Source organism: Pseudophryne corroboree, chromosome 1 (assembly GCF_028390025.1).
Source record: "Pseudophryne corroboree isolate aPseCor3 chromosome 1, aPseCor3.hap2, whole genome shotgun sequence".
Lineage (NCBI taxonomy): Eukaryota > Metazoa > Chordata > Amphibia > Anura > Myobatrachidae > Pseudophryne > Pseudophryne corroboree.
In genome coordinates, this window is record NC_086444.1 from 222,723,164 (window position 1) to 222,746,866 (window position 23,703).

Below are 23,703 nucleotides of genomic sequence, written 5' to 3' on the forward strand. Positions count from 1 at the left end.
ATAACCCACCCAAATCTTACTCTCTCTGCAGATGTTATATCTGCCTCCCCTGCAGTGCACATGGTTTTGCCTAACTGCTAAAAAATTTCCTGCTGCGATCAACTTGGAATTACCCCCATAGTTGTTTGGTAATGGGACTGTGTGTAATGGGGAGGGCAGCATTATCAGCAGTACCTCTGCGGACTTCCAGCAACAACTCTCCTCCTGATAGCTCTGCTTGTACTACCTACTGTATCAAGCGGACACTCTCTGCCTGGCTTCACTGATTGGAAACCCTGACAGCGCTACCTTTTGGGGTGTGGATGCCCTCTCATTCAGCCTTCTCCTTACAGGAAACATAAGGGATCAGTCACCATGACCAAATGCTGTTGCTGCTCCTTGCACCCACCTCCTTCACTGACAATGGACACTGCAGCTGCGCACCACACACCCTGGTGAAGCAGGTTCTCTCGGGAAGGCTCTTATAACCTCTGTGCCAGCTTCCCTCCTGTGCTTGTGAGCCTTCTGGAATACTCTTCCTTTTTGTCTGAAGGAAGAGACGGCAGAGACGAGCTCAGCCAGAACTGTGCAAAGGAGGAGCCAGGGTGCCTGCTGCTGAGATGTATACAAGTAATGTACATCGCAGTGGGCGCTCAGCAATGAGATTGCAGCAGGAAGTTATGGCCCTCGTATGAGGACACATTTGTAAGGGTTCACAGCAAAGCAGACAAGCGAGTGCTGATCAAATAATTACACATTTCAACCTGGGCACAAGTAGCCAGCTCAGTCACTTAACTATTTTTTTTTTTTTTTAATCAGTGAATCAGGTGAAGAACATGGATTTAACCCTATCCAAAATGATCTTCGTAAAAATTATTTTTGCTACCATCGGTAACATCGCGACTTTAGTTTTTAAAGCCCGGGCAGCTACCAGGTACAGGGGGGGCGGCTCGGGGGCGATGACTTACACCTGTCTACTACCTGCAGCCACTGGGGGTGGGGGATCCTTCCGTGCTGAACGATCAGCAATGATCGGCAGCACAGCAACACTGGGGGCTGGAAGGCAGAGCAGCAGTTTCCCTTCCCTGCTGCTGCTAACACTGTTTATCTGACTAGTTGCATCCTGTGCGACCAGGTCAGATAAAACACTTGCAGCATGGTCACATCTGATGCAACCATGTCAGGCAAGTGGTTAATCAAAAACTGTTTCAGATCTGAAACTATTCAGGCATCAATGGGATATTGAAGAATGATGACTGTCTTTCCCCCACCATCAGCCAGGTATCAGATGAGTGGCTCTTGTGTAAGAATGGTCCTGCATCCATCCAGCACAATTCCACCAATGGTAGTATCAGGGGCCCAGTATATACGGTAGAAGTCATACTGGCCACACATGGTACTGATATTAGTGTTTTGTGAGGTGAACCAGTGGTTATACAGGTTGAGTATCCCATATCCAAATATCCGAAATACGGAATATTCCGAAATACGGACTTTTTGAGTGAGAGTGAAATAGTGAAACTTTTGTTTTCTGATGGCTCAATGTACACAAACTTTGTTTAATACACACAGTTATTAAAAATATTGTATTAAATGACCTTCAGGAAGTGTGTATAAGGTGTATATGAAACATAAATGAATTTTGTGACTGTAGATACACTTTGTTTAATGCACAAAGTTATCAAAAATATTGGCTAAAATTACCTTCAGGCTGTGTGTATAAGGTGTAGATGAAACATAAATGCACTGTGTGCTTACACCTAGGTCCCATCGCAATGATATCTCATTATGGTATGCAATTATTCCAAAATACGGAAAAATCCCATATCCAAAATACCTCTGGTCCCAAGCATTTTGGATAAGGGATACTCAACCTGTAATATGTAGACTATCAAAAGACATGGGCAGATGTATTAATTATGGAGAAGTGATAAAGTAGTGATAAGTGGAAGGTGATAACGCACCAGCCAATCAGCAACTAACTGTCAATTTACATATTGGAGCTGACTGACTGGTGCGTTATTACCTTCCACTTATCATGGCTTTATCACTTCTCTAAGCTTAATACATCTGCCCCTCAAGGCACACTAACATTCCAGCTTTTAAGGATATCTATGCTGGTGCACAGATGGCTATCCTTAAAACATGGATTGTTACAGTGTGCCTTAAGGACTGAGGTTGGGAAACACTGTCTTAGAGGATGAATAGGCCTTATATATGTCAAAATACTGTAGTGTTCTCTACTGTCTATGGGTGACTGGTGCCCACACCGGGGGAATATAGTTGGTGTGTTGAGTACACATTGTGTGAGGTGTGTGAGAATTAATGCAACCAATGAGTGATTCAAGTAAAAACACATTTAGTGTCCACCAAACCCAAGGGTTGGTAGTCTTTGAAGTAGCTTCTAAAATTAAAGACATAACATTTGAATAATAAAGTAATTTGAATCTAGCATACACAGAAGTAGTAATAATGAGACATTAATATAGATGCTTTATTCAGTTCAACAAAGGCACTAAAGTTTCCAAACGTGTAAAAGTTTCTAGAAGTTAATCTGAAATGCCAAAGTGCACACATTCTGCTCATTGATTCATTTAAAAAAATTACTATTTAATCCCATATTGATGTTGTTCATAGACTAAACTACTGTAAATATTATCTCAGTTTGACAGATAAAAAAAACCCTTAATACTGAATATTGTCTGATTTGCATTCTAATTTTAATTTCAAATTATAGCACGAAAAATGGTTCAAGCAAAGAAATTAACTGCAGTAAACAGCATTTTTTTTAATCCACTGTAAAACCATTTGTGATCGAAAGAATAGTAACTCTTAAATGTAGAGTGCATACTGCATACTTACTAACAGTGATTGTGATTAAGACCTTAATCCTCTAATGACTGTTATTCAGTGTAACATTAATAAAGGGCAGTGTGCTTGTGAGCGTAATAGGCACATGTTATGCCAAGTGTAGGCAGACGACAGCAAACAGAATGGTGTGAATCATTACATTATTTGATTGGGAATCTTCATTGTTATAATCAGTATTGATAGAATATACAACATATATATATATATATACACACACACACACACACACTCACACACACACAGTATGTATATAGATGTGTATATATATATTGAAAATATGTGTAACCGATACTGCGCTTATAACTCTTAGTACAGAAATCTTTTTAACCACTTGCCTGGCATGGTCGCTTCAGATGCGACCATGCCTGCAAGTGCTCTATCTGACCTGGTCGCACAGGATGCGACCAGTCAGATAGAGAGTTTCAGCAGCAGCAGGGAAGATAAACTTCCCTCCGCTGCTGCTGTCAGAGGGATCGGAAGGTCCCTCTGCCTCCCTGCACTCTCCCCGTGTCTGGCGTGCTGCCGATCGCTGCTGATCGGTCAGCACGGCAGGATCTGCCCCCTCCAGCGGCTGCAGACAATGGCAGCCGCTGGGGAGAGTAAATGAACCCTCCCAAGCCACCCCCAGATCCCCCCTGTATACCTGCAGGCTGTCTCGGCTTTCAAAATTAAAGCCGCGATGGCCCGATGGTCGCGATGTTCCGATGTTTGGAAAAAATATTTTTAAAAAATTACAAATATATATATATATTTTTTTAGCTAAAATCATTTGGGATAGGATTACATTCATGTTCTTCACCTAATTCACTCACAACCCCCCCCCCCCCCCCCCCCGACAATTTCGGAGTGGTTTTCGGCAAAATAAATAGTCAGTTAAGTGGTTAAGGGATGTTTAGATGAATTTGGCTGCTAAATCCCTGAAGATGGTCCTCTGCCAGATAGGGACCCTATGATAGTGGAAATATGGTACAATTATCTTCAGGGGCGCCTGTTGCAGATACAATCTTTGTTGATATCCGATTAACTTCAATACAAATGGTATCTTAATGCAACCACAGACCTTTCAATTAATTTATTTAATACATAATTTTAAAACATTAAAAAATGGTTTTTCAATCCATCCAATACATTAGCAGAATACTTTCTTTAGTTGACACTGACAGTGTATCTTGTAGACCCAAAGGTTATGTTAACTTCAGATCTAGCAACCCGCATATCACCCCATTTTTTAATGTTCTAAAATTATGTATTAAATAAATTCATTGAAAGGTCTGTGATTGCATTAAGATACCATTTGTATTGAAGTTAATCGGATATCAACAAAGTATGTATCTACAATAGGCACCCCTGAAGATAATTGTACTATATATATATATATATATATATATATATATATATATATATATATATATATATAAAAGCTGTATTCAAAGGGTTATTTGTGGTCAAATCCTAATGAGAAATATATATACTTTTATGGCTTTATTATTTGAGAAGAAAAAGAGATTTATGGTAAGTAACCATACCTTCTAACTTGCCTTTGTGTAGCGTTGGATCTTGATCTGAGGCACCAACAGGCTAAAAGCTTTGACTGTTCCCAGGATGCTTAGCGCCGCCTCCTCTATAACCCCGCCTCCATGCACAGGAGCTCAGTTATTTTAACCAGTCCAATGCAGTAGCAAGTAAAAGAGACGACAACCGTTAGTAGCCACATACACCACATTCTCATGACAGGAGAAGGTATCAGCGGCTAATGCCATACAAACCCAAAGAAGCTAAGTGCATCAGGGTGGGCGCCCTGTTGAACCAAGTGTACCTCGCAGAAAGAGATTTAACAAAGGTAAGTTCTTACCATAAATCTCCTTTTCTGCAGGGGGGTACACTGGGGTTCCACAGGGATAACATCGGGGATGTCCTAAAGCAGTTCCTCATGGGAGGGGACGCACTGTAGCGGGCACAAGAACCTGTCGTCCAAAGGAGGCATCTGGGAGGCGGAAGTATCGAAGGCATAGAACCTTATGAACGTGTTAACTGAGGACCACGTAGCAGCCAGCCTGTACATAAGTATATGCAATCACCATTCTAATCCATCTGGCCAAGGTCTGCTTGTTAGCAGGCCAGCCACGTTTGTGAAAACCAAAAAGGACAAAGAGAGAATCAGACCTCCGAAGAGAAGCTGTCGTCTTCACATAAATACAGAGAGCCTGTACCACATCCAAAGACCGCTCTTTGGAGGATAAACCTGGAGAGGTAAAGGCCGGAACCACAATCTCTTGGTTAAGGTGGAAAGATGACACCACCTTAGGGAGTTAACCAGGGCGAGTTCTAAGAACCGCATGGTCATGGTGAAAAATCAGAAAGGGTAACTGACAGGACAAGGCACCCAAGTCTGAAACCCATCTAGCAGAGGCAATAGCCAGCAGAAACAAGACCTTAAGAGTAAGCCATTTAAGGTCTACAGACTCAAGAGGCTCAAACGGAGACTCTTGTAAGGCATCCAGAGCAACCAACAAATCTCAAGGAGCAGGCGGGACATAGGGAGGTTGAATCCGTAAAACACCCTGAGTGAAGGTATGAACATCAGGCAGAGTCGCAATTTTTCTCTGAGACCATATCGACAAGGCAGAAATATAAACCTTGAGGGAGGCCAGACGAAGGCCTAAGTCCAGGCCCTGTTGCAGAAAAGCCAAGAGATTGGTGGTACTGAACTTGTATGCATCATAATTGTTAGTTGCACACCAAGCAAAATAAGAATTCCAGACCCTGAAGCAGGCTTACGGGCCTTCAACATAGTCTGAATGACCGCCTCAGAAAAATCTTTGGCCCTCAGTACGGAAGCTTCAAGAGCCACGCCGTCAAAGCCAGCCGGGCCAAATCCTGGTAGACACAAGGGCCCTGAACGAGGAGGTCTGGGCGCTGTGGAAGCAGAAGAGGACGCTCTATCGATAGACCCTGCAGGTCTGCGAACCAATGCCGTCTGGGCTACGCCGGAGCTATTAGAAGTAGTATTCCTCCTTTTTGCTTGAATTTCCTTATCACCCTGGGCAGAAGTGACACTAGAGGGAACACATATGGCAGCCAAAAGTTCCATGGAATTGCCGGTGCATCCACGAATGCTGCTTGAGGATCCCTTGTCCTTGCTCCGAAGACCGGAACCTTGTGATTGTGTAGAGACGCCATCAGGTCTACGACTGGTAGAGCCCACTGTTCCACGAGGCATTGAAAGACCTCCGGATGAAGGCTCCACTCTCCGGCGTGTATGTCCTGATGACTGAGGAAGTCCACTTCCCAGTTTAGGACAGTGTTTATGAACACTGCCGATATGGCCGGCAGATGGCGTTCCACCCAACGAAGAATCTTTGACACTTCCATCAGTGCTTTGCGGCTTTGGGTGCCGCCTTGATGATTTATGTACGCCACCATGGTGGCATTGTCTGACTGCACCTGAACAGGCTTGTTCTGTACTAGAGGCAGGGCTAGTGTCAATGCATTGAACACTGTCCGCAATTCCAGAATGTTTATTGGGAGGAGAGATTCCGACCCTAAAGAGAGTGTTGCTCCAGCACCGCATCCCAACCCCGCAGATTGGCATCCATTGTCAGAAGGACCCAGTTGGAGATCAAGAATGTACGACCCCTGCTCAGTTGATGGTCCTGCAGCCACCAAGTCAGTGACAGACGGACCTCTGGAGTCAAGGATATCTTGTGAGACCTGATCCAGTAAGGGAGGCCGTCCCACACGGAGAGAAGTAACCTCTGCAGAGGGCAGGAATGAAATTGAGCGTACTCCACCATGTCAAAAGCCGACACCATGAGGCCTAGTACTTGCATCGCCGAGTGAATTGACACACATGGGCGAGAGAGGAAGCATCTTATCTTGTCCTGAGCTTCAACACCTTCCGGAGACAAAAACAACCGCGGGTTGTGGGTGTCCAATAGTGCTCCCAGGTGCACCATGCTCTAAGCAGGAACCAGGGAAGACTTCTTCCAGTTGATGAGCCACCCGTGGGCTTGCAGGAATTGGACTGTCATTTCCAGGTGACAAAGTAGAACCTCTGGGGAGTTCGCCATGATCAACAAGTCGTCGATATATGGCAGGATCCTGATACCCTGACGGCGGAGTAGGGCCGTCATGACCTTGGTGAAAACTCGAGGAGTCAAGGTCAGACCAATAGGCAAAGCCTGGAAATGAAAATGTAGGTTGCCAATAGCAAACCGCAGGTATTGCTGATGCGACACTGCAATAGGAATATGCAGGTAAGCATTCTGTATATCCAGGAATACCATGTAGTCCTTGAGCTCCAGGGCCAGAACAATAGAGCGAAGAGTTTCCATACAGAATTTGGAAACTCACAAATTTGTTCAGAGACTTGAGGTTGAGAATGGGCCGAGAAGATCCATTCGGTTTCGGAACTAGGAACAGCGTTGAATAGTACCCCGCCTCTCTGAGCCGGAGGCACCGGCACTACCACTTCCGTATCCAAGAGGAATTGTACCACCAGATGGAGAGTTTTTGCTTTTACCGGATCCGAAGGGATGTTTGTTCATCAAAACTGGCGAGGGAGACGTTTCTAGAAAGAGATGGCGTATCCGTGAGTGATGACTCCCCTTACCCAGGCATCCGAAGTGGTCTGTAGCCATAGCTGAGCAAACCGTAGAAGTCGGCCTCCTACCCTGGGATCCCCCAGAGGGAGGCCCACCCCGTCATGCAGCAGGCTTGTCTGTTTTGGCAGCAGGCTGATGGGCAGCCCATGCACTTTTAGATTTGGGCTTAGTGGATTCGGAAGTGCGAGCCTGTTTCAGGTACGCCTGACCCTTTGCTTTACCGGGAGGTCAAAAGGAATGAAAGGAAGTACTCTTAGCCTTCGGGACCGAAGGAGAAGTACTGGGCAGACATGCAGTCTTAACAGATGCTAAGTCAGTGAAAATCTTGTTGAGATCTTCCCCAAAAAGAATGTTTCCCTTAAAAGGGATAACCTCCAAGGTCTTTTTTGAGTCCAGATCTACCGACCAGTACCACAACCAGAGGATCCGGTGAGCCAGAATAGACGTGGTAGACACTTTGGCCACTAGGATACCTGCATCCAATGCCGCCTCTTGAATATAATGAGAGGCTGTAACAATGTATGAAAGACACTGTTTTGCATTATCAGGAAAACTAGACAGTAATTCCGCTTCTACTTCCTGAACCCAGTCTGATTTAAATGCTGTAACTAAGAGGACAGAGTATCTGCCCATGGCAGATTAACAGCAGGGACGATATGTGGCTGTAATGGCACAGGAGGTCCCATAGGGGGCGTAAGTCTAGCTACCAGCGTAGTCAGTAAATTAGAAACGTAGCCCACGGTGGGTCAGTAGTTGCCCCCGTTGTAGTAGACTGACTGAGGGGTACAATGCTCCCAGCACCTGAACCCTCAGCCGCAATATTTTCCTCAGAGACATCCATGGCATGAGCAGTGCAGGACGCAGGTTCAGCCACAGAACCCTCACCCTGATGAGCTGATATTATATGAAAGCTTTACCTTAGGGTGGAATAGTACAATATAAGCAGACAGAATACCTAACAAAAATCCCCCCGGATAGTGACTACAGGCAGAGCACACACAGAGGATTTAAGAGGTATATGGTGACTAACACACAGAGAAAATACCAACAGAGTATATCCTGTGATAAACACTATATTATATGAACACCCTGACGCACATAGCCCCCTCAGGGTACAGAATATATAGGGATAGTAGTATATGTGAGATACACGGAATGGAAATCACACAGCAGCTATTGGCACACACACAGTCACATGTACAATGCAGAAATTGTCACAAATAATAAGAATTTACTTACCGATAATTCTATTTCTCGTAGTCCGTAGTGGATGCTGGGGACTCCGTCAGGACCATGGGGAATAGCGGCTCCGCAGGAGACAGGGCACAAAAGTAAAAGCTTTAGGATCAGGTGGTGTGCACTGGCTCCTCCCCCTATGACCCTCCTCCAAGCCTCAGTTAGGATACTGTGCCCGGACGAGCGTACACAATAAGGAAGGATTTTGAATCCCGGGTAAGACTCATACCAGCCACACCAATCACACTGTACAACCTGTGATCTGAACCCAGGTAACAGCATGATAACAGCGGAGCCTCTGAAAAGATGTCTCACAACAATAATAACCCGATTTTTGTAACAATAACTATGTACAAGTATTGCAGACAATCCGCACTTGGGATGGGCGCCCAGCATCCACTACGGACTACGAGAAATAGAATTATCGGTAAGTAAATTCTTATTTTCTCTAACGTCCTAAGTGGATGCTGGGGACTCCGTCAGGACCATGGGGATTATACCAAAGCTCCCAAACGGGCGGGAGAGTGCGGATGACTCTGCAGCACCGAATGAGAGAACTCCAGGTCCTCCTCAGTCAGGGTGTGCCCCTGACCAAGTATCAGCTCGGCAAAGTTGTAAAGCCGAGAGCCCTCGGGCAGCCGCCCAAGATGAGCCCACCTTTCTTGTGAAATGGGCATTTACATATTTTGGCTGTGGCAGGCCTGCCACAGAGTGTGCAAGCTGAATTGTACTACACATCCAACGAGCAATCGTCTGCTTAGAAGCAAGAGCACCCAGTTTGTTGGGTGCATACAGGATAACAGCAAGTCAGTTTTCCTGACTCCAGTCGTCCTGGAAACTATATTTTCAGGGCCCTGACAACATCTAGCAACTTGGAGTCCTCCAAGTCCCTAGTAGCCGCAGGTACCACAATAAGCTGGTTCAGGTGAAACACTGACACCACCTTAGGGAGAAACTGGGGACGAGTCCGCAGCTCTGCCCTGTCCGAATGGACAATCAGATATGGGCTTTTGTGAGACAAACGCCGCCAATTCTGACACTCGCCTGGCCGAGGCCAGGGCCAACCGCATGGTCACTTTCCCTGTGAAATATTTCAAATCCACAGATTTGAGCGGTTTAAACCAATGTGATTTGAGGAATCCCAGAACTACGTTGAGATCCCACAGTGCCACTGGAGGCACAAAAGGGGGTTGTATATGCAGCACTCCCTTGACAAACTTCTGGACTTCAGGAACTGAAGCCAATTCTTTTTTGGAAGAAAATCGACAGGGCCGAAATTGGAACCTTAATGGACCCCAATTTGAGGCCCATAGACACTCCTGTTTGCAGGAATGCAGGAAACGACCAAGTTGAAATTTCTTCGTGGGGCCTTCCTGGCCTCACACCACGCAACATATTTTCGCCACATGTGGTGATAATGTTGTGCGGTCACCTCCTTCCTGGCTTTGACCAGGGTAGGAATGACCTCTTCCGGAATGCCTTTTTCCCTTAGTATCCGGCGTTCAACCGCCATGCCGTCAAACGCAGCCGCGGTAAGTCTTGGAACAGACATGGTACTTGCTGAAACAAGTCCCTTCTTAGCGGCAGAGGCCATGAGTCCTCTGTGAGCATCTCTTGAAGTTCCGGGTACCAAGTCCTTCTTGGCCAATCCGGAGCCACGAGTATAGTTCTTACTCCTCTACGTCTTATAATTCTCAATACCTTGGGTATGAGAAGCAGAGGAGGTAAGACATACACCGACTGGTACACCCACGGTGTTACCAGAACGTCCACAGCTATTGCCTGAGGGTCTTTTGACCTGGCGCAATACTTGTCCAGTTTTTTGTTCAGGCGGGACGCCATCATGTCCACCTTTGGTCTTTCCCAACGGTTCACAATCATGTGGAAGACTTCCCGATGAAGTCCCCACTCTCCCGGGTGGAGGTTGTGCTGAGGAAGTCTGCTTCCCAGTTGTCCACTCCCGGAATGAACACTGCTGACAGTGCTATCACATCATTTTCCGCCCAGCGAAAAATCCTTGCAGTTTCTGCCATTGCCCTCCTGCTTCTTGTGCCGCCCTGTCTGTTTACGTGGGCGACTGCCGTGTTGTTGTCCCACTGGATCAATACCGGCTGACCTTGAAGCAGAGGTCTTGCTAAGCTTAGAGCATTGTAAATTGCCCTTAGCTCCAGTATATTTATGTGGAGAAAAGTCTCCAGACTTGATCACACTCCCTGGAAATTTTTTCCTTGTGTGACTGCTCCCCAGCCTCTCAGGCTGGCCTCCGTGGTCACCAGCATCCAATCCTGAATGCCGAATCTGCGGCCCTCTAGAAGATGAGCACTCTGTAACCACCACAGGAGAGACACCCTTGTCCTTGGAGATAGGGTTATCCGCTGATGCATCTGAAGATGCGATCCGGACCATTTGTCCAGCAGATCCCACTGAAAGGTTCTTGCGTGGAATCTGCCGAATGGAATCGCTTCGTAATAAGCCACCATTTTTCCCAGGACTCTTGTGCAATGATGCACTGACACTTTTCCTGGTTTTAGGAGGTTCCTGACTAGCTCGGATAACTCCCTGGCTTTCTCCTCCGGGAGAAACACCTTTTTCTGGACTGTGTCCAGAACCATCCCTAGGCACAGCAGACGTGTCGTCGGAAACGGCTGCGATTTTGGATATTTAAAATCCACCCGTGCTGTCGTAGAACTACTTGAGATAGTGCTACTCCGACTTCCAACTGTTCTCTGGACCCTGCCCTTATCAGGAGATCGTCCAAGTAAGGGATAATTAAGACGCCTTTTCTTTGAAGAAGAATCATCATTTCGGCCATTACTTTGGTAAAGACCCGGGGTGCCGTGGACAATCCAAACGGCAGCGTCTGAAACTGATAGTGACAGTTCCGTCCCACGAACCTGAGGTACCCTTGGTGAGAAGGGCAATTTGGGACATGGAGGTAAGCAACCTTGATGTCCAGGGACACCCTATTGGTTCGCTATCACTGCTCTGAGTGACTCCATCTTGATTTGAACCTTTGTATGTAAGTGTTCAAAGATTATCCATTTAGAATAGGTCTCACCGAGCCGTCCGGCTTCAGTACCACAATATAGTGTGGAATAATACCCCTTTCCTTGTTGTAGGAGGGGTACTTTGATTATCACCTGCTGGGAATACAGCTTGTGAATTGTTTCCAATACTGCCTCCCTGTCGGAGGAAGACGTTGGTAAAACAGACATCAGGAGCCTGCGAGGGGGAGACGTCTCGAATTTCCAATCTGTACCCCTGGGATACTACTTGTAGGATCCAGGGGTCCACTTGCGAGTGAGCCCACTACGCGCTGAAACTCTTGAGACGACCCCCCACCGCACCCGAGTCCGCTTGTACGGCCCCAGCGTCATGCTGAGGACTTAGTAGAAGCGGTGGAGGGCTCTGTTCCTGGGAATGGGCTGCCTGCTGCAGTCTTCTTCCCTTTCCTCTATCCCTGGGCAGATATGACTGGCCTTTTGCCCGCTTGCCCTTATGGGGACGAAAGGACTGAGGCTGAAAAGACGGTGTCTTTTTCTGCTGAGATGTGACTTGGGGTAAAAAAGGTGGATTTTCCAGCTGTTGCCGTGGCCACCAGGTCCGATGGACCGACCCCAAATAACTCCTCCCCTTTATACGGCAATACTTCCATGTGCCGTTTGGAATCTGCATCACCTGACCACTGTCGTGTCCATAAACATCTTCTGGCAGATATGGACATCGCACTTACTCTTGATGCCAGAGTGCAAATATCCCTCTGTGCATCTCGCATATATAGAAAAGCATCCTTTAAATGCTCTATAGTCAATAAAATACTGTCCCTGTCAAGGGTATCAATATTTTCAGTCAAGGAATCCGACCAAGCCACCCCAGCGCTGCACATCCAGGTTGAGGCGATCGCTGGTCGCAGTATAACACCAGTATGTGTGTATATACCTTTTTAGGATATTTTCCAGCCTCTCAGCTGGCTCCTTGAGGGCGGCCCTATCTGGAGACGGTACCGCCACTTGTTTTGATAAGCGTGTGAGCGCCTTATCCACCCTAAAGGGTGTTTCTGGCGGGAAAGGGTATACCGCCAATAATTTTCTATCGGGGGAAACCCACTCATCATCACACACTTCATTTAATTTATCTGATTCAGGAAAAACTACAGGTAGTTTTTTCACACCCCACATAATACCCTTCTTTGTGGTACTTGTAGTATCAGAAATATGTAACACCTCCTTCATTGCCCTTAACATGTAACGTGTGGCCCTAAAGGAAAATACGTTTGTTTCTTCACCGTCGACACTGGAGTCAGTGTCCGTGTCTGTGTCGACCGACTGAGGTAAATGAGCGTTTTACAGCCCCTGACGGTGTTTGAGACGCCTGGACAGGTACTAATTTGTTTGCCGGCCGTCTCATGTCGTCAACCGACCTTGCAGCGTGTTGACATTATCACGTAATTCCTTAATTAAGCCATCCATTCCGGTGTCGACTCCCTAGAGAGTGACATCACCATTTCAGGCAATTGCTCCGCCTCCTCACCAACATCGTCCTCATACATGTCGACACACACGTACCGACACACAGCACACACACAGGGAATGCTCTGATAGAGGACAGGACCCACTAGCCCTTTGGGGAGACAGAGGGAGAGTTTGCCAGCACACACCAAAAACGCTATAATTATACAGGGACAACCTTTATATAAGTGCTTTTCCCTTATAGCATTTTAATATATGTAATCATATCGCCAAATCAGTGCCCCCCCTCTCTGTTTTAACCCTGTTTCTGTAGTGCAGTGCAGGGGAGAGCCTGGGAGCCTTCCCACCAGCATTTCTGTGAGGGAAAATGGCGCTGTGTGCTGAGGAGAATAGGCCCCGCCCCCTTTTCGGCGGGCTTCTTCTCCCGTTTTTCTGAGACCTGGCAGGGGTTAAATACATCCATATAGCCCCCAGGGGCTATATGTGATGTATTTTTAGCCATAAAAAAGGTATTATACATTGCTGCCCAGGGCGCCCCCCCAGCGCCCTGCACCCTCCGTGACTGCTGTGTGAAGTGTGCTGACAACAATGGCGCACAGCTGCAGTGCTGTGCGCTACCTCAGGAAGACTGAAAAGTCTTCTGCCGCCTGCTTCTGGACCTCTTCCATCTTCGGCATCTGCAAGGGGGGTCGGCGGCGCGGCTCCGGGACGAACCCCAGGGTGAGACCTGTGTTCCGACTCCCTCTGGAGCTAATGGTGTCCAGTAGCCTAAGAAGCCAATCCATCCTGCACGCAGGTGAGTTCACTTCTCTCCCCTAAGTCCCTCGATGCAGTGAGCCTGTTGCCAGCAGGACTCACTGAAAATAAAAAACCTAAAAACTTTTTCTAAGCAGCTCTTTAGGAGAGCCACCTAGATTGCACCCTGCTCGGACGGGCACAAAAACCTAACTGAGGCTTGGAGGAGGGTCATAGGGGGAGGAGCCAGTGCACACCACCTGATCCTAAAGCTTTTACTTTTGTGCCCTGTCTCCTGCGGAGCCGCTATTCCCCATGGTCCTGACGGAGTCCCCAGCATCCACTTAGGACGTTAGAGAAAACAATAAAACTGCACTGGACTAGCAATACTTTAGTAAACACACTACTCAAGTAAAGCTAATTAGGAATATAGATATATCAATGCACAGTAAGGACTGAATGAATATCACATGGTACTTGTACTAAAAATCACTGACAATATGCACTTATTCTTAACTAACACATGTAGAATACTTAAGTGTCCTGTAAATGCACAGTGCTGAAGATGCAGGTGGCTTTACAGAGGAGGCATTGCCCAGCAGTCCCAGATCAGCGCAGCTGTGTGTAATGGCGCCCAAATGCTGACAGGGAGTGAGGGAGAGCGATGCAGCACCAGGGCGGGAACATTAGCAGTAAATGGCACCATGGGGCTGGGGGAGGGGCTACAGGTCAGAGCCAGATCCCCTTGCTGGACTTCACCACCGGGTACTGCGGGCCTTATGGAAACAAATTAATGCTACAATCCGACCTGTACCCTTGCCCTGGTGGTCTAGTGGGGTCCCTGCACGGCTACAGTGTCCACACAAGTGTGCGCGGTCTGCTTCCCATAGACTGCGCCGGATCGCGGTTTGCAGCAGGTCCCATCTGGGGGACCCTCTTCCCTCCTCCTTGCAGTGGCTACGTGATCCCGGAGAGCAGCGGCGGTGTGTGTGTGTGTGCCCTATGTAAGAACCGGAGCCCTCCGCTGTAGGTACCCGGCAATCGGGGCGCAGGAGTGTACGGCGCCGCTGGAAGGTGAGGGAGCCGCAGCATGATGTGTCAGAATGACACGTAGCACTTTTAAGTGCCTATGCTGTGGCTCTTGAAGTATTCTTTCTTCAAATGAAAGCTCTTTTCAGGGCTGCCCAGCGCAGCCCTCCCTGTTGACAGCCTGCACTGCAGGCACCAACTTACAAACTGAGCTCCTGTGCATGGAGGCGGGGTTATAGAGGAGGCGGCGCTGTCCATCCTGGGAACAGTCAAAGCTTTAAGCCTGTTGGTGCCTCGGATCAAGATCCAACTCTACACCACGATGTTATCCCTGTGGAACCCCAGTGTACCCCGTTGCAGATACATCTATGCAAACTTGGAAGGAACCTCTCTTAGGGGGCATTTATCACATTAGATTTAGGGTGAAACACCTGTTTTCAGACAATGTCCGCAAATATTATGTATCCTCTGAATGGAAGACCGCTGCACGTGTTGGAAATATCTGCTGTGATCCCGTTTTTGTTTGCAAAAGCAGCCCCTAAAGTTGCTTCAAAGCCAAATGTACCAGCCTTCGCAATGCCACTCCCAGGTAGCTAACGCCATCTTCAGATGGCTATAGCTCCTGTAGCCTATGGGGTACCTACCACAGACTTTGTTGGGAAAGGAATGTAAAGGATCCCTCCTTGTGAATGGCAGCGCAGTACAGTACCAGCACGGGGGCTGGAGACATATGCCATTACTTACTTCTTACTGATCCCCAGGATATGCTCCTCTCTGAGCTCCTGCCACAGCAACATAGGAATAATACATTCCAGCGAATCAAGATTCCTTATTACTGGGTATTGTGGCAATATGGAATCTTTAGTACTGGGTGTTGGCCGCATAAATATTATAAATATGCCCCTTAATGAGTTTTCATATTGAGTTATGGGACTATGAATGTTTTATTATGGAAAACGTCTCAAGTCATCATGGTGGCACAGTGGTTAACATTGCTGCCTCACAGCTCTTGGATGATGGAATGGATTGCTGCCAGGGCTCCATCAGTGTGGAGCTTGTATGTTCTCCCCATGTTTGATTGAGGGTGCGCTCTGGGCTTCTGCATGAATTACACTGCTACCAGCGGGCATGCTATATGTATCTATTGCTATTAAAAAAATTATTAGAGGGCCAAGGGATACATACCTATTTTCTGCATTTGCACACCGGTCCTGGTACTGCCACTACTGTTGTTTATGTATGTTAATATATATTTTTATATAAGAAAGAAACAACACAAACAGGGCATTTTAAATATATTTTAATTTTCTCCATAATTGAAAAATACATTTTTCTTATAACATTATCACCAGTATATGTTGATACATAATCATATACAGTACATTATTCTCACCTGTTCTGTACTAGTGTAAAGCAGAAGTGTTAAATTTATTTTAACTTAGGGAAACATAGTTTTCAGAAATCTGTTGCAGTGGAAATCCCATTGTATGATGACTGGTCTGTACTCAGACAGGTGTGAGCTACACATGTTCTGTGGCATATGTACTGATTGGAGAACGGAAGGTGACAGGAGGCACACGTAAGGTACACATATCCCTATGGAGCATGCACATGGGGCTAATTACCAGAATGCATTATAGCAAAACCACATGGAAACTTAAAGCTCAAACTCTAATTTATAACTTCATTTGTTACAGGAAGGACTGCAAATTTATGTTCTAATAAACTATTTCATTTTGGAGAACACTTAACTAAGTTGTAGCCCCGTCAAGCAGCCATGACTACTTAGAGATCAGCCATACCCTGGTACTTAGGGATGTGGCCACCCCTGGAGAAGGTGACCTCTGCAAAAGCTGTGTGGCACTGCAAAAAGGCAGCAACTGCTGAGGGTGGTGTGGTCACACCAATGTAGGGATGTTCCGCCTACCTTGCACACCTGTTCCTCCAGAGAAGGTAGCGCCGCGCACTCTCTGCCTCAAAACAACTTCTAGGCGCCCCTTCATGAAACAAATGGGGGATCTGCATCAGTACCTGAAGTTGGGCCATGCTGAATAGAACCAGCTACATTAAGCCCTTCTGTGACATAAGCTGCAGAGTCTTCCTTGATGTAAGCAAAAAATGCTGTAATTCATACTGTAGCTAGCAGTAACTAAATGTATTTGAATGAGTCCAACTTACACAAGAGGCAACATTCCATGGGCAGGCACTACGTTTTTTAATATCTTTTATATGCATACATTTTTGGATCCCGGCAAGTAGTTACATTTACCTATTCTAAACGTCCAGGTGCGCACAACTTCTTACAGCAGCCCTACTTACTAGTATGCTGCATCTGTGATGTCATTGCTGCTATAGGCTGCGTCCGGTTGGTGCCCCCCAGTAATTTCAGACACTTTGTTGTAAAATGTCATGCATGGGGAGCAAACACACAGGGGACCTGCATTTCTACGGACTATAATGTGCAAGTATTACCCAAAGTGACATTACCCTTATGTATACTGCACAGAATTTACTGGAAAATAACTCCTTTCTCCAAGTTACCGCAATGATATTTAAAACAATTATCTTCTCTAAACAGTTAACAAGTCATCCAACTTCAAAGGCACGCAAATAAATGTAAAGTAAAAGTACAGAGTAAATGACAGATCTGCATGGATAAAGGTTTTTCTCCTACTGGAATACATAGGTAAATACGTAATGCGAGACGCGCGACTGCTAGCGTCTTCTATCTTTTTCACTCAAAAATGCATCTTAGGAAACTGTGCAGCTTAATTTGATATATGATACTTGTATATCTGTGTGTGACTGGGTGTGTATACGGAGCATAACGGAACATGCCATGAAAACTAGCGGCTGCTGTACTAGAGTACTTTGTATTCAGATTCAGACACAGCTTAACGCAAATACACAATATCAAATTAACCAGCACAGATAAATGGTGCTTTCTATTCGCAGTTTGGGGTAAAAAGACGTGAAAAAAGACACCCAGCGCCAGCAGAGATGCACAGGACTTGGCACACTGGTGCTGATTGGAGCGACTGCAGCAATAATATATTAGGATACATCTGTATGTGGTAACCTGTAGCGTAGATACTGAAGAACCTTCACCAGAAATAGGTGCTTGCTGGTTTCACACATCAAGAACTCAGATACAGTCCTACACCAAAGGCTAGGTTGTGAAAGTAAATTCTGCAAATTGTAGATCCATAATGAAATCATACTAGCCTACTCTCTCTTGGAGTATCCTGAATTTCAGGCATTTCAGCGAGAGCAGGGAACCCTCCAGGATCATGGTCACCACCCTAATGAAGTGAGGATATGATCTTCAGCAAATCCTGTTGGTATGACCCCATTTTCCAGCAGGATGGTACCAAAAGTTGGGAAGTATGAATTAAAATCAGTTACAGTACACAGTGATACTGTATATCACAGGGTGCAAAATATAGTTTTTTAGGTGTTGTGTAACAAAGCATGCAGAGACTCAGTGTTCCACAGCAGCTGGCGAGTGATACGCTGGAAAAGGTTACTGCAAAAGCCTGAGTGTAAAAATGGTCAAGAAGTTCAAGCTTCATAGAGGGCCTGTTATTGTGGGTGACAGATGACAAAGACTTACAGCTGTCAATCTGCCCTCAACTAAGATAGGATTATCAGGTACAGTATTATATGCATATAAAGGACAATTGAGCATAACTGCCCTGAAAGTGGCCTATTTTTCTGTCCTACTTACTGTACAACTCTTTCAGTAGGAACTGGTTGGATTTACCCCTCCCACACATGCATCTAAAGTTTCATATTGTTTTTCCTTTTCCAATATAGAGAGCATAAAAATTAATTTAATGTGTAGGGGGGCATATCTAAATAATGACTATTAATCACACATTAGAAATGTATACCAATAACAAGAACTATTAGGACTATACATGAATCTGAATTATCAAATGTGATTTCTCACAAAATTAAAAGGAAATCAGTTGAATCTGCTGCTAATATGAGGAAGAAAGCTCACAGCCGATGTTTGTGAAACGAGTTTATAATGTAAAGTAATAGGTAACCCAAAAAATTAAGAATAAAACAAAAATTTATGGCAGCAAAGTTTAGTGCACAAATATCCCTTGAAGTCATAAACTTGTCTTTGCTGCGGAAGTGTGTTATATGTTACTTAAAGAATAGTTTGGTACAGATAATCATCAAGAAATAAAAATGAAAGTGAAAATGAATCCTACAAATCTACTTCTCAATACACAAAGTTCATTTCTCTAGAAATAATATGGAAGAGTGAGAATTTGATGGTACTAGAAGTGGCATGCTCTTATAGCACAATTTCAGAACAAGTTACAATCACTTTTCACACATATTATATCAATCCATTCTAACAGCAACCAAGCGCAGCTAAAATCTCAGGAGCCAAGCACCTTGTGAAATATACGTCTCACAAAATGTAACGCTTCCATAAAACATCCTTTACAAGCCACCCAGGTTCTACCAAGCAGTGCCACTTTGAAAAGAACAAGAATATTTGGGAAAAAAATAATAATGCTTTGTAGACTTTGCTGGTGACAGCAATTTCCATGACAACTGCTTAATAAATAATTTGTTTTCCACTGAGTTATGAGATAGATGATGCATTCGGTGTCCAGCCCATCTGATAAGCCCGTTCCAAAGTCCTCTTGCAATCCTGAAGGACAGTGCTAAAAGTAATGTGGGGATACTGCTGGACCAGCTGTTCCACGGTGGATTCATTCACCTGAAGAGACACAGAAAAATATATTTTAGCCCACAAGACAACTCTGGGTTATATTCGGTGTACAATGTCAGTCTTAGAGGAGAGATGGATGCTCAAATACATTACAGTGGATTAGATGCAGGGGACAGTGTGCATAGTCATACCTCACAAATTGTATAATTGAGGCACTATACCAGCATTCCGACCATCAGCACTTATGTGTGCAATCATATGCCATTGGTGCTTGGGCCAATGCAATGGCCTTTATATGGTAGGGATAGTGGTTGGAGGAGTCCTAATGCTATGGGAGCTCTAGGCATGCCCCATGTGGTGTGACCACAACCCCTTTTTACGTGTGCTCCACTGTGAACTGTCCCGATTCGCTACTGGAATATATTGGGAGGTATACACATGACACAGTGGATGACAAGAAACATTTGGGAGTAACCGTAAAATCCCTACTTTGCCCTGTTTTTGGTCCATCATCTGCTGTGATAAACCACTGATCTCTCTTCTGTTCACATTAATTATAGAATAAAAATAAGGTAAAATGGATTTATGGTCTTTGTGAACTATAACTTTAATAATGTAAAATAGGGAAGGGTTTCCGCACCAGACATTAGATGGCTAAGTTAGAGATACATTTCCAAATTAGTCACATTGGCTGTACACCACAGAGTTAATATATGGAATAAACTAGTCACAAAAGAAGGAAAGAGGACTCTTCGTGGCGCACTTTTGGAATAAAAAAAAAAAGTCTAAATCTTAACTTTTATTCAATATGCAATAAAATAAATCCCATATCACTGGAATCTGGTGTTAGTGTTATTAATTCTGTCTCTTTTATTCCAAAATCATATATTGGTTCAGTCAAGGTAGAGCTAGAAAGCATCCGCAAATGGACTTGGGTAAAAAATATTTAGGAATAAAAAATACGTTTTATACTTTATATTTTTTTTCTCCCAAGAGTGCGCCACAAAGAGAGTCATCTTTCCTTCTTTTCTCACTAGCTTGAACTATAACTTTGTATGATGTCTAGTTGTCAATATAATTTGACAGCAGATAAGAACCACTTGGTCCATCTTGTCTGCTCCTTTTCTAATCATATTGTTACCTCAAACTCTATTTAATCCTTAATTCTTTGTAAGGATATCCATATGTCTATCCCATGCATGTTTAAATTGCTATACTGTCTTAGCCTCTACCACCTCTGATGGAATGCTATTCCACTTGTCCACTACTTTCTGTGAAGTAATTTTTCCTCAAATCTCCTTCCAGATTCAATGCATGCCCTGATGTTCTAATACTTCTCTTCCTTTGAAGAATGTCTCCCTCCTGTACCTTGTTAAAACCCTTGATATATTTGAAAGTTTCTATCATGTCCCCCTTTCCCTTCTCTGCTCCAAACAATACAAGAACTTTTAGTCTTTCCAAATAAGTTTTATGTTGTAGACATTTGCACCATTTTAGTTGCCCTTCTTTGTACAGTCTCTAATGTATTAATATTCTTCTGAAGACATGGCCTCCAGAACTGAACACAGTATTCTAGATGAGGTCATACCAATGACCTATACAGTGGCATTATTACTTCTTTCTGCTGATTCCTCTCCCTATGCAACCAAGCATCTGACTTGCTTTCCTCATTTGCTTACCTGCCTTAAGTCACTTGAAATAGTGACTCTTAGATCCATTTACTCCTCAGTAGTTTCTAGTATAGCGCCATTAATATTATATTTAGTATTTGGATTTTTGAGACCTACAGTAAGTGCATGATTTTGCATTTATTTTTTAACAGTAAACTGTAATTGCCACGCTCTTAACCATTCCTCTAGTGTACCTACAGTAGATCATCAATCATTTGTTTTACCCCTCCTGGTGTATCTACCCTGTTGCATACCTTTGTGTCATATGCAAAAAGGCATACTTTCCATTCAATACCATTTCCAATGTCACCAATAAAGAGATTAAAAGTACAGATCCATGGGGTACTCCACAGGTCAATGTCAAACATTCTTCAACAAGATAACATTGTGTGCTTTATCCCTTCCAATCCAATATTTGTTAGTAAAGTCCACAGATTAATGAAGTTACTATGAAAAATGGCAATAGCACATTTTGAAGCAATATTATCTGATGGAAATTTTACCTAACAACAAAATCTAGGAATGTTTACAGACACCTTCTTTTTTCCTTGTTATATTAAGACACAAATGTATGAGCAATAAAGTAAGAGAATGGCCATATGTATAATCTTTTGAATTCAAAAAATTGGACACGGTTCTAAGCAAGTAACAAAGCCAGGGTTAGGTACATGAGCAAACCAATGCAGACACAAATACAAGTTGTGCTGTTCCCAATAGCCTATTAGTGAGAATATCAACCTGCAACACTCCCAACATGACCCATTCCAGGAGGGACAAAATGCTCTGCTCCTGGACTTACCTCTTAATTTATGATTGCCATCACCTGTGTTGAACTAGTTAATTGATAAGAAAGGTTTTTAAGTACAAATGATGACAATCATAAATTATGAGGGAAGTCCAGGAACAGGGCATTTTGTCCCTGCTGGCATGAGTCATGTTGGGTGGTATGCCCCATTCATTCATGTACATGGGAAATCGTACACAGAGAAACTTTTATACATAAAATGAGTATTAGACACTGTATGACAAAATTGACGGCCATCCCTATAGAGGTCCTATTTACAACCCTCTGAAACAACACACAAACTTCTGTTAAAAATATCTGTATTTGTCACCATTTCTTTAAGACCTATCAAAGGATATTACCACTGGTAGCAAATATTGGGGAAATGTATTCTCCTATAACCTATGCCTGTCCTTTACTCCGGATACTGAGAACCTAATAACAGCCGTAAATGGCTGTCTAACCGAGGTAAAAGAGTGGATAAGTGCCAGTTGACTGCGACTGAATCCTTGTAAAACAGAGGTACTTATAATAGGGAAAAAAACAAGACTGCAGCAAAGCCTACCAACAGGACTTACACTTGGGGTTTCAGAACTGAAAAACACTGAACATGTGCAGAATCTTGGTGTTGTCCTGGATAATGGCTTGACACTTATACATCAAGTCAAATCCTCATTCTTCCATCTGATAAACACAGCCAGAATCAAGCTTTTAATACCCTCGTGTATAACCTGCAATGACTTATACCTTAGTCTCCCAGCAAAAGAATTGCACCACTTGCAGTTGGTACAAAATGCAGCTGCCAGGCTATTAAACAATCAGCCCCGTTCTAGACACATAACCCCCTTTCTCTACTCCCGTCACTGGCTGCTTGTAGCATAGCATTTTGTATGCAAATACAGTCGCAGTCACACACAGGATACAGGCATGCTGCATATCATTTTAATCAGAAGATGCTCATGCATCCTATTGCATTACTTTGCGAGTAAGACGCATTTTGTCGGCAAAAACGCAAACAAGATGCTTCCCGTTACTGACTCACATGCCACTCACACGTTATGTGTAACTTAACTTGTAGCGCACACAGCAAAGCTGTAGGAGAACACATCTATATAAGGCTGTGACTGCCATATCACAGCAGGTTATCCTGGTACAACTATGACTAAGAGATACAATTTAATATTAATAAAACATTGTGTCTAATATTTTTGACCTATTTTGTTAATATTTGTTGCCACATTTTTTTTTAGATCTTGATCTTGGCTGGATTCACATACTCTAGATAATGTGCTCCAATAAGCATTGACTCATTGACTGGTTATTAGCAGTAGCGCTCACAGGGGGGGTTCTGAGTACCCAGAAACCCCCCCTGATTGGGCAAATTTGTGTTTTTAGAGACTGAGACAGCCGAGTCTCTGTCTCTATACAAACCACGATCGCGATCACAGCTTCTGCTGCTGCAGGGAGCTCTAATCATCAAGCTCTCTGCACAGAATATACCCAGGAGCTTTTGTGCATAATCACATTATATTTACACATTACATTTTATATATATATATATATATATATATATATATATATATATATATATATATAAATACAGAAACCCCCAAAAGTAAATCCTGCGTTT

The 23,703-nt window shown here is 44.3% G+C and overlaps 1 protein-coding gene and 1 long non-coding RNA gene across 3 annotated transcripts in view; one reads left to right on the top strand and one right to left on the bottom strand.

Annotated features, from left to right (window-relative positions):
- The window catches only part of LOC135061919 (uncharacterized), a 90,578-nt gene that overhangs the window by 46,816 nt on the left and 20,059 nt on the right, over positions 1-23,703 (top strand). The gene's annotated exons all lie outside the window — the stretch shown is intronic.
- The window catches only part of FBXL17 (F-box and leucine rich repeat protein 17), a 1,047,892-nt gene continuing 1,043,126 nt past the window's right edge, over positions 18,938-23,703 (bottom strand). For both annotated transcript variants that reach the window (XM_063964092.1, XM_063964089.1), the window contains exon 9: positions 18,938-19,667. In XM_063964092.1, coding sequence (XP_063820162.1) covers positions 19,530-19,667 — 138 coding nt within the window. In that variant the 3' untranslated portion in view covers positions 18,938-19,529. The remainder of the gene's footprint in view (positions 19,668-23,703) is intronic.